The sequence below is a fragment of the Zosterops lateralis genome (genome assembly GCF_965231275.1).
Source record: "Zosterops lateralis genome assembly, chromosome: 3".
Lineage (NCBI taxonomy): Eukaryota > Metazoa > Chordata > Aves > Passeriformes > Zosteropidae > Zosterops > Zosterops lateralis.
Window position 1 is genome coordinate 70298302 of NC_139764.1, and position 17193 is coordinate 70315494.

General features: G+C 40.2%; 1 protein-coding gene across 4 annotated transcripts in view; it reads left to right on the top strand.

Moving 5' to 3' along the window:
- POPDC1 (popeye domain cAMP effector 1) overlaps positions 1 to 17193 on the top strand; it is a 51244-nt gene that overhangs the window by 13458 nt on the left and 20593 nt on the right. For 2 of the 4 annotated variants that reach the window (XM_083857845.1, XM_083857848.1), the window contains exon 2: positions 16060 to 16293. In XM_083857845.1, the coding sequence (XP_083713971.1) occupies positions 16060 to 16293 (234 nt within the window). Of the gene's footprint in view, positions 1 to 11088; positions 11377 to 11685; positions 12022 to 16059; positions 16294 to 17193 lie in introns of those variants that run through there. The other 2 variants (XM_083857847.1, XM_083857846.1) reach the window with 2 other exon arrangements.

Consider the following 17193-nt stretch of genomic DNA (forward strand, 5'->3'; position numbering starts at 1 on the left):
CCAAATTTGACTGACAAGTGCCATTCGTGTTCATTGGAGTAGGTTGAATTCCGTGTCTCAAGCCAGCAGGTTGGCTTCTGCGTTTTGACTGTCTGTGCAATGTGTTTACTTTCTGTTGATGCTCCTGTTGATCTTCATCTCTTTTAGAGAAAAACAGTCTGAGGTCTTATTGCAATTGTGGTGGCCTCTGTGGTGCTGCGTTGTTTTGTTGGTTTTGTTGTTGGTTTTTTTAAAAGCAAGTCCATGGTATTTGTAGTTATATTTTTCTCAAAAAATTTTGTCACAATGAAGTATAGTCAGAATAGTCAATGAAAACAAGTAAGTTGTCCTCAAAATATAGCAACTTGCTTATAATGTTCTTTTTTATGCCATGTGAATGTTCTCTCAATTTACATGAATAATGTTGCAGAAAAAAGACTAAGGAACATTTGCATTGGGTTTGTTTCTTAAAGAAATGAAAGATTTTGAAATGCACAGCAATATTGTTAAAAACCCAAACAAAACAAATGAGTAACTGGTTTCTCTCTGACTGTCCTTAAGAGGTATTACATGAAAACAAATGTAAGTATCATTGCTTGCATTAGAAAAATAAAAAAGCTGTAACTGCTGCAAATACAGCTTAGGGAAATGGTTGTGTAGTGTTTCTGATAGAATGTGATGCTATAGGACCTGGACTTCTGCAGTGTGAATGCCCTTTGTGACATGTACAATAAATAATGTCAGTCAATCTACTGCCAAACCACTGGAGTTTGTTGTATAATATTCTTTTTAGCTGTGTTTGTTGGGAAGAGACTAAAACAGCTGCAGCAATAAATACGATTTTTAACTGATGCATTCTTGTTTAGCTTTCAGAGTCACTTTTCTGTGCCTATGAAAATTTTGATTTAGAAGATATTCTCTCCCTAATTCTGTGGTGTTTTAATTACATAAGGGAGCCTCAGATGGCACTTCAGTAGGAGAGAGTTGGTTTTGACCCTCAGGGTCACTGTGCCTTTGAAGAGAAGTGTCTGAATGTCTTTGCTAACTCACCTTCCTGCTGCTCTGCCTGATGCCTGCCAGTAATCAAAAAGTAAGAAGCATTACTATTTTATGAGAATGGATTGCTGCTTAATAGGTCTGGAAGTAGATAATATTTTTAATATTTTAAAATTGCTGGCTTGTTTGGCAGGATGACTCTTGTGTGCTTCTCTATGTGTGGGTATACATGTAAGTTTAGATCTTGTGAGTTGTTTCTGGAGGACTTAAGATGATGATACAATCTTACACTTGAAGGATAATCGTGCAGTATGTATAAAAAAGTTATTAGGAGTGATGTGAAACACTACCTGTTTGAAGGACATTTAGTATAGAGCAGATAGGATTGTACAAGTTTTGCATTTAGCTTTATGTTGCTTCCTCAGAGAGGAAAACCAGCCAAACATAACTACCCCAGCACGCAATGTGATAATCCCCAAATCATTCTCATAACCCTTCCATGCAATGTATTCTTTATGTACTGCTTAATGGATGAAGTCCCTGAGTCACAGAGCTACTTTGTCTTGGCCAAAAGAGAATTGGAAAAAAAGGCAAACAGTTCACTGATGGGTTTTGAAGACCTGTTCAGATGATAACTAAGGCACAAAGTGCCAGAGGCTGGCAGCATGTAGTAAGGATGTACATCTGTGTAACAGTCTACAAATGTAAAAATATTTTAAATGCATAGAAGATACCTTATTCTAGACTTAGGTGTAATATAAATAATTTATTAATGTTCTCCTTGGTTTCCTTGAATATTTGCATTTGGCCTATTTATTCAAGAAAACTTGTCTTTACTAAATTCTGACCCTACTGAAGTTAATTAGCTTGATCATCTTCACTTTAAAATAAGACCAAGGAGTCTTACTCACCCAATTTCTGTATCAAACATATATTCTATTTGAGCAGTAGCATACTGCTTAGAAAGATACTGAGGAATGATGGGTGCTTCATGACATACTTTGATGTTTTTTTCTTTTTTGTGACTGTTGTATGGCTTGGTTTCTGTCACACGCTTTCCAAACACAATACTCTCTGATGCTCTTCTCTGCTGGAATTGGTTACTGTCAGAAATCTCTACCAGGACGTGTCTGAGTCAATATCTGAACATGCTTTTAGCCAATCTTGTTTAGGTGTTGCTACTGTCCTTTCTGGGCTTTGAATAATTTTTAAAATATCATTTCTAGTTTTCCAGCATCTGTTTGAGACATGACTAGCAGAACATTTCAGCTGTAAAATTCAGCTGTAAAATAGATATCTACAATAGTATAAGTACACCCAAAAGGGCTGGAAGCAAGACAGATGTTCTCTCTACCTCTGTTTTTATTTGAATCTGGACAGTACTTCTAAAACATACAGTGAAATATGCTCTGGTATGCTCATAAACCAGTGTTTTGGGGGGGCTGTATAATCTATCTAAATGAAGACATACTCAGAATGATGTTAGCAAAATTAGACAAGTTTTGTGAGATCATAAACACTGAGTCATTAGAGAGTTTGGGTTGCTCAGCCTGGAGAAGAGAAGGGTCCAGGTGACATTGTATTGCAGCCTTTCAGTACTTAAAGGGGCCTGCAAGAATGATGAGGAAAGACTTTTTATAGCAGGGCCTCTTGTGATAGGACAAAGTTAATGGCTTTAAATTCAGGGATATATTTAGATACAAGGAGGAATTTTGTTATTATGAGTGTGATGGCACACTGAAACAGGCTCTCCAGAGAGATGGTGGATGCTTGGTCCTTGGGAACATTCAAATTGGATGGAGCTCTGGGCTACTTGATCTATTTGAAGATATCTCCACTTATTCAAGGGAGTTGGGCTAGATGGCTTTTGAAGGTCCCTTCCAACCCAGACCATTCCATGATTCTATGATTACTTATAGGTTAATAAATATTTGGAGCTAGGTGAAGTTCTGACTTGAGCATCATCCAATTTATGCCTGTGTTACTACTCAGAAATAACTGTCAGTGAGGTGATCAGATTAGATTCCTTCATAATTGGTTTAAACAAGTGGATACTTAAGGCCATGCTGCTGTTAATGAGTCCTTTTCTTGATCCTGCAGTGATTCCCCTTTGCTCATATTTTGCATTTTTATCAGTTCCGTAACCTTCTGTGGAGTTATGTCTACATTTATATGCTGCTAGAGGCAAGAGTGGCAGAATCGGTGGATGTGATGGTGTGGTCATTCATCACTTGATTTTCCTAAGCTTTTATAATTATATGGACATCATGTTGGAATTGCCCTTACAGCCTGCAGAAGGGTTCAAATTTGCTGCTTAAGGTAAGAAACTGTATGGCCTAGGACAGTCCAAAACAGAGGGGGAGGAGGAGTAGGGGAAGAGAGAACTAAATTTCATATAAATTTTATCCAAGCGAGGTTTATTCCAAATTGGACTTCTGGCAAATTCATTTGTTAAGCGCAGTAATATGTAGTTAGAGCTTCAAAGCAAGTCTTGCCTACTTAGGAGCACGGGACTGACCTTGCAATTTTATAATTATGTAGTATTTTTTTTAACTACTAGTAGTGTAAGTACAGGTAACAGGTTCCATCATGCAACTCCACTCAAAAGTACAGAAACTGTGGAATAACCAGAGAGGATGCATCCCAATGTGCTGTTGTAGCTAAAACACTATGCAAGGCAAATTTTAAGTGCTTAAAGAAAAAGGTTATTTTTTTCAGTTGCCTGTGATAACAGAGGCTAGGCTTTGTGGCTGAGGAGGGCCATCCAGGATCTATGTTTCCAGGAACTGTTTTTCTTGCAACAAAGCAAATAATACATATAGAGATATGACCTCCCCTAGGATTAAACTGGGGAAGCTGAATACATGCTTGAAAGATATTGCACAGATTTGCCATACCACAAAAAAGACATATGCTTGTAGTAATTAAATAATATGTTGATGCTACATATTCAGGGAAAAAGTGCTCTACAGATTTTGCTTATTGTGAATGATAAATATAAGACATATTTGATCTCAATGTACATGAAAAATTAAAACACAATATTGTGTTGCTCATATGAACAGATATTGCAAACCATGTGTTAAAAGTGAAACAGATCTGCAGCTCTTTATATGGAAGAAAACTATTTAAATAGGAAAGGAAAAAATTAATATCTATTTGTTGAATTCAGACATGACCAGAATAATATTTTTTCTATTCTTCTAATAATTGAATGCGTGTTTTTTCCCCCCTAGATGTTGTTACTGCATAACAGATTTTTTTACTATACAACAAAATAAATACCATATTAAACAGATTTGTTAATCCCTCTTGAAAATGTTTACTTTATTTACATTAATATGCATTAAAATAGAATAAGTTCAGGGCTCCCTATCAAAAACACCCTTTCTTTCTGTTTGTCTAATTCAGATTAACTTTCCTTTCTTGTAGATTTTTTTAAACTCATCAGTTTCTACTTATTGAAATTCTGCTTCTGTGGGAATCAAAAGATGTATTGAACTTGACATGTAAATCAAGCCACCTCATGCTGATGAATCAAACCATGTAGGTGGAGCTTCATCAGCAGGAGTGTGTAGGAGAAAGGCAGCACAAGCATGTCATCACTTAGCTCTAGATTTGGGGTTGTGTCCCAAGCCATGGCTAGCAATGCCCTCCTCCAGGGCCACTTGGCAGAGAGTTCTGCCAGCAGAGGGTTTGGACCCAAACCATCTTTCTGCAAGCTACAAATGTTATTAAACCTTGCTCTGGAGTGGGGAGGAAAAAAAAAAATAAAAAAGATGGGACCTTCCCAAAACCTTGTGAGAGCAGAAGGATTTTATAGCAATTATTCTTCTGCTGTGGATTCACAGGCAATATTTCAATATTTTTGTCAGTTGACCTGCAGCTCCTAATTTGAGGGATTGGTGAATTGTGGGGACAGGACTATTCCACTACCTGAGTGGGATTTTGAAGATAAATGGTGATAAAAGATGGATGACCAAGAACTAAGACATCCAAGTCATATAAATAAACAACTGCAATAAAATCATGATGATAAATAACTATTTCAGCAGTGAATCCCATATTTGTCATTGTATCCACTAGTAAGTGTCCACCTAAACCTGTCTAAATCTGGGAGATATAATAATTTTGTGGGACTAAAAGCAACATCTGGCCAAGAAAGACACTGAGGCAAAAATCCCATTCAATGGATAAATGCTCTAACCATGTAATTGTATAAGAGTGGGCAGCACCATCCCCTTCTATAGAAACTGCACATCACAGGCAAGCATCAGAGCATCTCAGATCTGTAAGCAGGTTCCTGTCCCCAGGGATTCTGTGGGGTGATCCCAAGCAGCCTGCAGAAGTCTGGGCTCAGTGGGGATGAAGCACACATATCTCTTTAATATTTCTCATGTGTGGGCTTTAGGAAGAGTGCAGGACAATGTAGATACCCAATGCTGTGCTTGGACTTCCTGTGCCCAACTGTAGGATGTGGCTACAAGGGTGAGATACTGGCAGGTAAGATTTGGGATGAGTTTAAAACACATTAGGTATGACTCTGTATCTTCCCATATGTCTTCTCTTACACTGGGTAAATGAAAAGCAACTTAATCCATAAGAAAAGTGAGGCAAGACAGTTCACATTTTCCAGGATACCCAAGGATGGGTATCAGCAATTCCTATAAAACAGCTGCTGTGCTGGAATTCCTTGCTGTGTTTTGGTCATCTAACTCTCCCACAATTAAATATTCAAAACTTTTATCCAGCTGTAGTCGCTATTTTATTTTACTAAGAGATAAAATATCTTGAATACTTTTTTGAATATGAAGCAAAACTCTCCTGTTTTCATTTACAGAAAAGTTGAGTCCCTCAAATGATACTTTCAAGCAGATCTCATTGGTGAGGGGAATGAAGTGCTTCTTAAAAACAGTCAGATATCCAGCACTCTGCTCTATTTATCACTGGGTCTCAATTTTATTGTTTGGTTACAGCTTTTCAAAAATACAGTGTTCTTACAAAAATATGTTCATTATTTAAAAAAATAGTATTTATAGAAAAAAATACAAGAAATACTGATACATAAAATATTTTTACATTGGTTTTGATTTTACAAACTATTAGTATCTTTTTGTTAACTATATTGGTTGCCATTTTAGTTCCAAAACTGCTTTTTACAGTGTTCTATGTACTTCAGCTACATGCAAAAGCAATAATCACATATATATGTATGTTCATTGCAGTCTGTATCCCTGATTTTAACCCTATATAATAGGGTTTTGTTAGTTGTTTTTTTTCTTTACAGAACAAAGAAGTATAATAAACATCATTCAAAAGACTGGTCTTATTTATTCACTGAAATCGGAAGAAAATATGTATTTTTTTTAATTCTGTGTTTGCCTTTACTCCTAAAGATCAGGGTAGCAAGGAGCAGTTGTGGCATGCTCTAACTCAGCACACGTTGACAGTCCTTTACAATATGCACAGTTTATTAAATCTAAAAAAGCTATCTCTTTCCGTTTCAAAGTTCTTCTGAGCTTATTTATTTACCTTTTCTTTCCCCTCACTGTGGATTATTCTCACTATCAAATCATGTATGCCTTCTTTGTCACTTGTTAAAAAAATTCCTTAGACTCATGTTCAGCCTCCCCCTACTTCTTTTTTATCCTTGTTCCTCAAGTTTTTGTTAAGTTTTTTGATTTTATTTTTTCAGTTCTATTTGTCTGTCTAGCAGCATTAAATATTTGTTATTTGATTCCTTTTCATATCTTTACATAAAATTCTAAATCCTTATCAATAATTTTTAAAATTCCTAGAAAATGGCTGATGATGCAAATATGCAACATCCTGAAGGTTCAATCCTGCCCTTTGCTCCTCAAAAATAGCCATGGTAAGTATTAAAATGCACAGCTAAAAAAGGATTAATACTGCAGCAAAACATTAATTGTCACTGTCCCAACACCCAAAAGCATGCATACATGTGTACTCTGATGATATCTGCGATTCCTTTTGTTCCTACAGTCACACAGACTCACACAAATTCGTGGGGATCTCTGCAGAGAATGTTGAGAGCCGCAGCTGAGATGCATTTACTTCAGGATTAGTGCAGACATCTCTCCATGGTTGTTTTGAACTTTATATGTGCCTGGAAGTTGTCTAAAAAGGGAACAGAAAAATCACAACCAGTTCACCCAGTGCTGCCAAATCTGCTGTAGCAAAGACCCCTAAAAATGGGCTGTCACCCAGGGAGGGGACACATGCAATGCAAAAGCATGGCTCTGTTACTTGTCTTCCCGTTCTGTGTGAAGTAAGAGCTGCCTCACGTTAACAGAGAGCAATGTGTCAATAACTATTTGAGTTCCAGGCAAGCAGTGTGGTCAGACTCCATATCTGGTATTCCTCTGTTTGCAGAAAGAAGCAAGCCCCCTGGGACAGGTTCCCATTATTCCCCAATGCCTCGAGCGAGCTGCCCTGGCAGGGCAGTGACAAGCATTCCATGGCTCTGCTTTAGGAAATCCAACCCGTTTTATATCAGCTCTCCTGTTTTTTTGAGGGAATCATGTGATTTAGGTAGAGCTAGAGCAAGCATAGCAGGCCCTTCTATCAAGTCCCAGAAAAATCACTTGCAAGCAGTTCATAGAAATTGTTCACTGAGCAATTTCAAATAATGAACATACAAAATAAAGTGTCAGCAGGGAACTGCTCATGCATAATTTGGGAAGAGGGATAATTGTTCAGTGTGATTGAATAAATTGTTTACTGCACACAGTTTAGATGACTTTAATGGCAAACAATTTTAATTTGTCCTTATAACTCAGGATCATGTGCCCTTTAGGTAAACGTCTATATCAACCATCTGTTAAACTTTGAATACTTTGATTATTTTAGAAAAAAGTTGGCTCCTGGCTCTAAGCTAATCAATTACTATACTATTAATCAGTTACTGGGAAGCCCTGGGATGTGGTGTTTTATATCTTGGATTCAAATAAAAAGATAGCCCTCCTTGTATTAACAGGAGATGCCCTTCCTGCAGGTCTTGCACTGGAATAATTGCCTGACTATACATGAGAAAGTGCCTGTCAGAGGGCCTGAGGTAAACATGCACTGGAATGCACATGCTCCTGTTAAATAAACCACCAGAATACTAAAGAGCTGAGAGAGTATTTGTGCTCACAATCTCTTCCATACAAACTTCCTTCCAATAAAACATAATTCTTGAGGATGCTTTCAGGCAAAACCCATATAAATAAATTTTCTGCAGAGAATGTGTGTGATTTTTCAGTTATACGGCACAAAATTCAGCAAGTGGGATGGGATTTGCTAGTGTATTTTGTCACACTCATGACAGTTGTCAAATACACATGGGATGAATTACTTTCTAAAGGAGCCCACTTACAGATCCTTTGGAGGGAATTTAAAAGATCAGTTTAGAGTAGATGCTGAGTACACTTCCTGAAACTATAAATGGAAACATTTCATATATCTTGCCATTGTCTGAAAATAGCCCTGTCAGCCTGGCACATCTGGGATCCTGAATACAAAGCATTTGTTCTCTTTAGTGAAAACTTTGCCTAAAAAAGGCTGTGACATTGGGCTCTCATTTGGAAGAGGCAGAGTGCTTGCAGTTTCACGAGAAGTTTCTTCCTCATCTGCTTAATAAAGTTTTCCAATGCCTGGCTAGGCTAAACTGAGAAACAGGAGAGGGAGGTTCAGGTCTCAGCTGTGCCTACGAACTCCTGCCTGTCCTCTTCTGAGATCAAACATCTTCCTGCATTATCAGCAGGATGATATTTTCCCTGGAATCCAGAAGAACAGGCAGGCACCAAGAGGTTAAGGTATACTGTTGAGGATCACAAAGCTGGTTGCTGGAGATAAGGAGCGAGACTGAGCAATTTGCAACAACCATGTGACATTTTATACTGTGGACTTTTATTGTGAAAAATAACTATACAATTGGAGAAAGTACTTAAGCTATCAAGAATCTAATAGCAGAAGAAAGAGAAGAAGCCTGCATCAAGGAACAGCTGTAACAGCATTAGACCTCTCTGCTAACGAAATGCATCAATTCAACACAAATCTCCAAGAATTGATCTGTCTGTCCAAAGCCAATTCCTCATTCTGTGTAAATGCAAACAGTTTTTATTTCTTGCCTCTGTCAGATTAATTTGTATTAGCAGACTTCAAAGAACCTGCAGCTTATTGACAAAGATAGGTTAAAGCAGTCTTTATAGTGATTTAAGTAGGACATTAATTTAATTAAACCAGCCCATTCTCCTACAGTACATGAGACCTTATTTTAAGGGGATAAATTCTACTTAGTACTTTTAACTTAGAGAATGTTTGTTATCTGTATAAGTATAGGTAATGTTGTCTAATATTATCTGTAAAACTAAAGGCCAATAATCTATTATATAAAGTTAATGCCAGGGATTCCATTAGAGAAAGTTGTTCTATGCAAGGTGCACACCACAGCACAAGACTAGAGCCTGTCAAAGCCACGTCTATGTGCTCCACCTGCTTATGGTCCTCCTGGAGAGACAGGATATAGGGGCATCTCTCAGATCCTATCTCATTTCCCTCTTCCTGCTGACAGCTGTAATGGTAGATACTGCCATCTCCATGTAGTCTTGGTTTTTACTGCCCTGCTGCAGAGGGGAAATGGCATTTAACCATAAATACAGAGAAATATGAAGATCCCAAGAGACTAGCCACAATCAGGACAAGGCTCTACACTGTCACATGGCTGCAAATATTAGTAGCTCGTTGCCAACTTTCCTAACAATTTTCTTTTTGCACGGGCTAAGCACATGCTGTTTACCACCAAGGCTTCCCTCAAAATTAGAGAAGACCTAGAGGTAATGAGAGAGGTACAAAGACTTTATAGAAGACACAACCAGTAGAACAAACGGTGCTTCTCCAACCCATAACGTTCAGTAACGTGCTAGAAAATGCCTAACACGTCAGTTTGGATTGGGATAGGAACTCTCTGACGGCTGCTTTGTGCAGCTTTTGGAAGCTACTTGGCTTTGCTCCAGCAGGCATAGATGAATACTGTCACTCTCAAACACATGCTAGATGCTATCACTCATGATCATTCCTGTAGCCACACTATCTTGACTCGTTCTTCCTACCCTTTTTCCAGCTCATTTACTGTGCATATCTCAGGAAAGAGAAGGTATGTCCATAAAAATGGCTGGCCAGCCAGAGGAAACATAGTGCCAAATCAAGTCCTTCAATATTATTTCATAATGTATTTTTGAAAATCAGATCTTATGTGAAGCAGCAGGATTCATAAACCCCCTGTTCACGGGGCACACATTCCTGAAGAGCTCCTGATCTCTTGTCCAAGGTGCAAAACCAAGAATAACTGTGAGGAAGGCAGGACCTCCTCAGACACATGTTGATGGGTACGTGTATAAACTGTTACTTCAAAACCAAGTTGGGATTCTGTTTGCTTTACAAAAATATTTAAGAATAATGCTGACCATATGCCCTTGGCTGCTGAAACCCCCACTTTGTAGCTAGCTCATCAGAATGCATTGAAAAGGTTTTTCTGCTTTGGCAGTCCTCATTTATCACTGACAGTCAGGTTTTGAGGTGGGCTGGAATGCATTTCATCACTGAATGCTGTTCCCCTGGGGATCCTGGGGATCGCCTCCTGGGGATGGAGGCGCGCTCGGTGGCTGCTTCCCCTGTCCTGTAAGACTGGCAGTGCCTGGACAGGGCACGGGCAGAGCCGATGCCGAATGCAGGGACAGAGGAGTCTCTCTTTGAAAACACGCCGTTTTCTGGGAGCTGTCACACTGCCACGCCAGCAAACTTGGTGACACTTCTTAAACATCACTCGTGACCACACAACCACAGCAGGTGCCGAGTTGAGAAGAGCCGTTTTATAAAGGCTGTTGAGTCTCCTTGACACGCCATGTAGGGGCAACGCTGCTGCCACAGCTTTAGGGGAGAATTCAGCTCTTCTAATTTTAACACCCAACAGCCGCGGGGGCTGCCCGGGCGGGGGCTGTGGCCGCACCTCTGCGCGGGGTCTGTGCCCACCTGCTTTAGGGGGCTCTGTTGTTGAGCGGTAGCCGCAGGCCCCGGCCCGCGGGGGTACCGGGCTGATGCTGGTGGGGTGATGCTGGCGGGGTGATGGTGCCGGGGGTGATGCTGGCAGGGGGGATGGTGCCAGGGTGATGCTGCCAGCGGTGATCCGCGGCCGCTCCCGCCCCCCGGGCCCGGGGAGGCGCCTGCGCGCTGTGGCCGCTCGGTGCCGGCCCCGCTGGCGCCGCCCGCAGCTCCCGCCGCTCCTCTGCCTATTTTAGTCACGGCCGCGGCTCCGTGCCCGCCGCGGGACCGCCAGCCCCGGGCCGTCGCCGTCCTGTCCCGTCCGGGCGGCCGGGAAACTTTTCCGCGGGCGCGGGGCAGGTGAGGGGCGCTCCTCCCGTGCGCCGGCGGCACCGCGAGTAGGGGGGAGCATCGCCGGGTCCCGCAGCCCCGGGGCAGGAGGGGTGGGCGGCAGGCTCCCCGTGGAGCTGCCCGGCTCCCTGTGGAGCTGCCCGGCCAGCGGGGAGAACGCGCCGTCCCGTCCCGGGCTCTCCTTCCCTCCGGTGGCTCCGCGCCTGGGACCGGGCTCTCCGCCTGTGCCCGCGGGGAGGAGGGGCGGGGTGCAGCTTTCGAAGTGGCTTTTTTTTTTTTTTTTTTTTTTTTTTTTTTTTTTTTTTTTTTTTTTTTTGGGGGGGGGGGGGGAAAGGAACTAGTTGCTCCATTCTTTACAGATTTAAAAATTTATTTTCACGATTATTTCGCATAAAGAGAGGGTTTGGCGTTGCGGAGCGCAGAGCGGGGCCAGGGGCGGGTTGGGGCTCCGGGCGCATCCCTGGGCACATCCCTGGGCACATCCCTGGACGCATCCCTGAGCACATCCCTGAGCACATCCCTGGGCGCATCCCTGGGCGCGGGGAGCGGACACCGAGCCCAGGGCGCTCTCAGCCTCGGGTCCGCTCGGCCTGGGAGCTGCGGGGCTGCGCCGCGGCGGGGGAAGGTGTTCTCACGGCGAGGATACTTTGTTAAGTATGAAAAATGGACGTGTTGTTCAATGTTCTCTTGATTAAAGTGACTGAAGAGAGTTAGAAATCTCTGCGGTTAGTGACGCTTTTAATTGAGTGGGACTTGCTGCAAGGAGCATATTGAAATACGTGTTTTCTTAAACCTGTTCGTTCCTACTGCATTGTAAAAGAGGGAATTGGTAACTTAATTTGTAATTAACTCAGCTATGCTACCTCTGGTAGTTTGTTTCAGCTCACAAAATAATTATTGCCTAAAATTGTTATGCAGCTGCTGTGCTGTAAGACCATAGAAAAGTAAAGTTCTGCAGGTATATTTTTTTAATTATTATTGCATTGACTGTAAAGTTACAGAAACATACTCAAGTAAAGATTTAAGAAGCTCACTTGAATAATGTTGACCAGTAGAGCTGTGGGATATGAATAATCTCACTGAAGTGGGTAATGGCACAAGTGGAGCACTTGGCACTGTCCTGTATCAGCTTGGCTGACTGGTTCTCATAGTAGAATCAAATGCTTTACAGTTTTCCGCTACATTTGTCTTCTGCGAATGTTGTTTAGGTGTCCATACAAGTCAGGCTTTTTTCAAAGTCATCTTGGTCTCTGGATATTTGTGGACTAAATCTTTTGGGCATGCCTTTCAGAAGTTTGGTCTCTTGTATAAAGCTGTTGTTGAGTATAACAAAATCCTAGAGTAAGCTCAACTTGTTTATGTTCTGAGAATTTGTATTTTCTGACCTAAGACCACCATGTACTACCTTAACTTTCTATCAAGTTCATGCACAAAAAAAAATTTAATAGGCTTTTTAACTACACTAATTTCTGTTTGGTTCAATATTAAAGAGTCAGTGAGTTTTTCTTTTTTTATATATCCTCTATTTTCCCCTCCTGTTTGAACAACAAATCCACTTGAGTTCTCGATCATCTGAATTTTCAAATTCTTGGTCTGGTAAATCTAAATCCATGTGATGGATATATGCTGGATATTTAAAAAATGCTCTTTTACTGATTTGTCTTATGCTCGGTAAAGCTTTCATTTCAGTGGATGCTATTTTACCCCAAATTTCCAAAATTATTTGACTATGTTGGTTGTTTTTTTACCTCTTGATATCAATACTTGTCTTTGCATTGAAAACTTAAGCATATGACTAAATAGTCTTGTGCTATATTAATCCTTAGCAGACATAATAAAGTTTTAAAACTTGAATCTGTATTTAATTTTTGGCTTTCTGAGGTCACAGAAGGTAAAAAAACATAATTGCTTGTTCTTTCGTGGAACTGCAGATTTTTCCTGCATTTTTCAGTATTATTTGGTAACAGTAGATGCCAGGACTAAAGGATTGATCTAAAAATTACAATGTTGGGTTTTTTTGACATTTTGGATATTTGTTTTTCTGGTGTTACCTGTGCACAAACACTTTAGGTTACAGCTTGTAGCTCTGCCTGTCTGCCTTTTCTCCTGATCCTCATAGCTGTCTCCTTAGTTGAAATTCAGAGCCTGTGTCTAAGTCTGTCCTTGTGTCATTTTGCAGATAGCATCAATCTATTTCTGTCAGCTTTTAAATACCACCATGATGGCGAAGTTCTCGTTTCTGCTGTTTTCAGTACGTTAGGCGAATTGTAGTTATTGTTTGTGAGTAGTAAGTGAAGTTCAAATGTATTCATGTAAAGACTTTGAGGTAGTAAAGACAAAGCTTATAAAAAACAGGAGGTGGGCAGATTTAGGTTCTGGGATTCTAATTTAGGCAATCTGGTAGGTAAACCTGACCTCCAAAAGTGTTGAACATCCTCTTACAACTGCAGATGCTTTAAATTGCTTGGTCAACACTTGGAGAAACTCCTTCTCATTATTTCAGTTTACAGCTTGTGATTTGTTGTGTCAGTGTCTGTGAAGAGCAAGGGGAGCAATGTTTTGGCTGGGCTGTGAGGAGAATGAGATTGTCAGGTGTTATATATTTAACTTAGTTCATTGGGTTTCCAGTCTTCTAATGTATGATGCTTTAGAGCTGAGTAGAAAGGGTAAGGTAGCCTCTATTCCCACAGTGGAGCAGTACAATTTTGCTAATAAAAAATATCAAGCTTCTGGAAGGCTGCTTTGATCTGTGATCAGATGCAACTGAAATTACTTCTTGCAGCCTCTTTTGATGTCGAGTTGAAGGACTTATGGTTCTGTATCTGTTTGTGAGTTTGGTTGTCTTATTCTGTTGGCATTTTAAGTGGTGCCTTTACTGGCATGACTGGGCAGTGAAAGGCTGAATAAAGGTAGAAGCTCAGCCGACTATATTTTTAATCAGAGATCCTGCTGTTCCGGTGTAAGGAGTTTATATTGTTTGGAAACAGCAGGAGCACCAGATGAGCTGTGTGTAAAATGAGCACAGACATAGTTATCCAGTTAGCAATTCCCTCCTGTTTATGAGCACGTTAAAATGCCAGTCCTGCAGCCTTGCATGGGCTCAGCCTTTGGCTCGCTGTGCAAGTGGCTTTGTCAGGACAGTGAAACTCTTGATGAACTTGTGAAAGAGCTGAAAGAAAGTAGGAGTGTATTTGGATAGGCCTGATGTTTGCTAACAGTTAAGTGTAGAGTTTATGACAAACCCCCACATCTTAATTAATCCTTGTGAATAACTAGCGTAAGAATGACAAGAGGAAATTGATATCTTAAGACATATGTGAATTGTGTATTTTGGATTAGATTAGATATTTAGGATTAGATAGTTTTTTTCCCTTGGAAATCATTTCAATCCAGATATAGGTGTACTTCATCTGTGCTAGTGTTTGATCCTGCAGGATGCTTCTGCACATTCTGTAGCATACCTTAGCTGTGACAGGCTCTGGGCATAGGAGATGAACTGTAAGAGAGGGTTGAGGATTTCTTTCTTCTCATTGCTTTCAGAAGGGGTCTAAAACACTGATTAATTTTGAAAACTGTACAATTTTCTTATGCCTTGTACACAGGTTGATAGTGAGAAAATAATGAAGGGATGAAGCAACTCAAATTTATTTCACAGGCCAGGAAACAGTCTCAATTAACAGAGATGCTTCAGAGTCTGCAGGAAACTGAGTGTATTAACTGTGACCCAAAATTGTCTGCTGAGCACATAAATTACATAGCAGTTTGTGATGACACACATCAGGGACGTGCTCTGTCTCTACAGAATTTAATTGAACGCAAATCCTGCTGCATTGTATGTTACGGAGCTTGTTTGCTCAGTGATGAAGTGCATATAGCTGATTAATGAGACTCAAGCCCACCTCCATATAATTTCTGCTGCTGAGGCAGTGAGAGACCATACATGCCTGGCTGGAAGCAGGGTTCTCCTGTGCTTGACAGCAGACATGTCTAGGAGCAGTCGTGCTCTTTCAGCTGAGACCTGCTCTGGGCTGAGAAGACCTTCTGTAGAGCTTGTAGCACTGACTGCAGTTACCCAGAGAGACCAGTTTTTAATATTCTAAAGGTAGTGTCTTAATCTTCCAGTTCCTCACTGTAGTTTGTTTTCAATAGTTTGGTGTTTTTTTTGTTGTTGTTGTTTTTTTTTGTTTTTTTTTTTTTGTTTGTTTTTTTGTATTGGAATTTACCCACAGGTATTTTTTCCATTTAATTTTCCATTTTCCATTTCCATTTAAATGAGGCAAAAGGTTATATGTGTAAAATGTATTATATTTGTTATTACAACAACAAAAACATCCTATATATATTTAGATTAGAAATAGTCTTTAGCTGTCTCATTCTCTCCAGTAGTTCCACACACAGACAAGGGTCTTGCAAGCTTGTTTAAACTGTGAAGACCAAGTGATTTCCCTAAAAGACTAGCAGCAGACTTAGCAGCCTCTCTGTTTTGGTAGCTGTGATTTAAGTGAAAGAGATAGCAAAGCACTAACAAACTATAGACCTAGCTTACCCTTTTAATGCATTTTTTTTTTCATCAGTGATAATGGAAAATATATCTTGTGAAGAGACAAAATAACCCCAAACCTATATTAGACATATGTATGTCTACTGTGTTTCAGTTTAATGCATAGTCAATTTTTTTCCCTCTCCTTGCAGGAGTCTTCAAGATGAATACTACAGCAATGAGCCCACTCACCGTTACTCCACTGGGTTTTGTTCCAGACTTAAAAAATTCCACCCTTGATCCTCTCAATGAGACTGCATGTGAGAACTGGAAAGAGATTCATCATCTTGTTTTCCACGTGGCAAACATTTGCTTTGCAGTTGGACTGGTTATTCCAACTACTTTGAATCTTCATATGATTCTTCTGCGAGGCCTCCTCACCGTAGGTAGGAGAATTATTCTGGAGACAGAAATGTGACAGAAATGGCTGAGTTTGACCATTATGGAGCTGGTCCCTGCAGCTTATAATGAAATTACTCACTCTATTAATGGCTGTTGTGCTCTGATGAAGGTGGTTTTGGTCCAAGACAGGATCTGTTTTGACCTTGATATACCTTTTCTAGAAAGATTATTTAACCCTTGGATCTTAAAACTTCCTAGAACTCTAATTTGCAATTTCAAACCTATGAAGATGTCAGCTTGAAAACAAGTGGACATCATTTATGCCAGATGTAACTGGATGTTTAAAATCCACTTATTTCAAATCAGTTATGTCTGATCATTCAGACCTTTATTTTAGATTTCAAGCAAGTACTGGGACTGTGTATTGGCAGGTGCACTGGCTTAGTGTGTCTGAGGTAGGTGAAGTTTTCCTTGAGAAGCTTGCTGTGAGCCCATGTGTTCTGTTAATGTGGGTTCAATCGTGTGGCACTTGTGGGTCCCCAGCATTATTTTTGTTGCTGATTTGAAAGTGCAGCCTTTCAATGGGGAGTGTATTCTGTGTTCTGATATCACTTGTGTTTCTTCTACCACTCTAGGAATCTTGTGACACCAGAGTCTGACTTGAGAGGAAAAACCTAAATTTGGCATGCTTGAGACTGAGCAAATGTGGTTCAGTTTGTAGCATTGCAGTCCCACAGCTATTTCAAAGCCTCTGTATCTTGTGTGGGACAAGATCCTTGTGATCAAAGACGGAATAGTGACTCATTGCAGTGTAAGAAGGATAAATCCAATCCAACAAGACCATGCTTAAGTATTTATAAGAGAGTGCTTATTGGCTTTATAGTGTGGGTCAATTTTATGATAGAACTGTTTGAATTTACAATGCTCTTGCATTTTCTATTTTA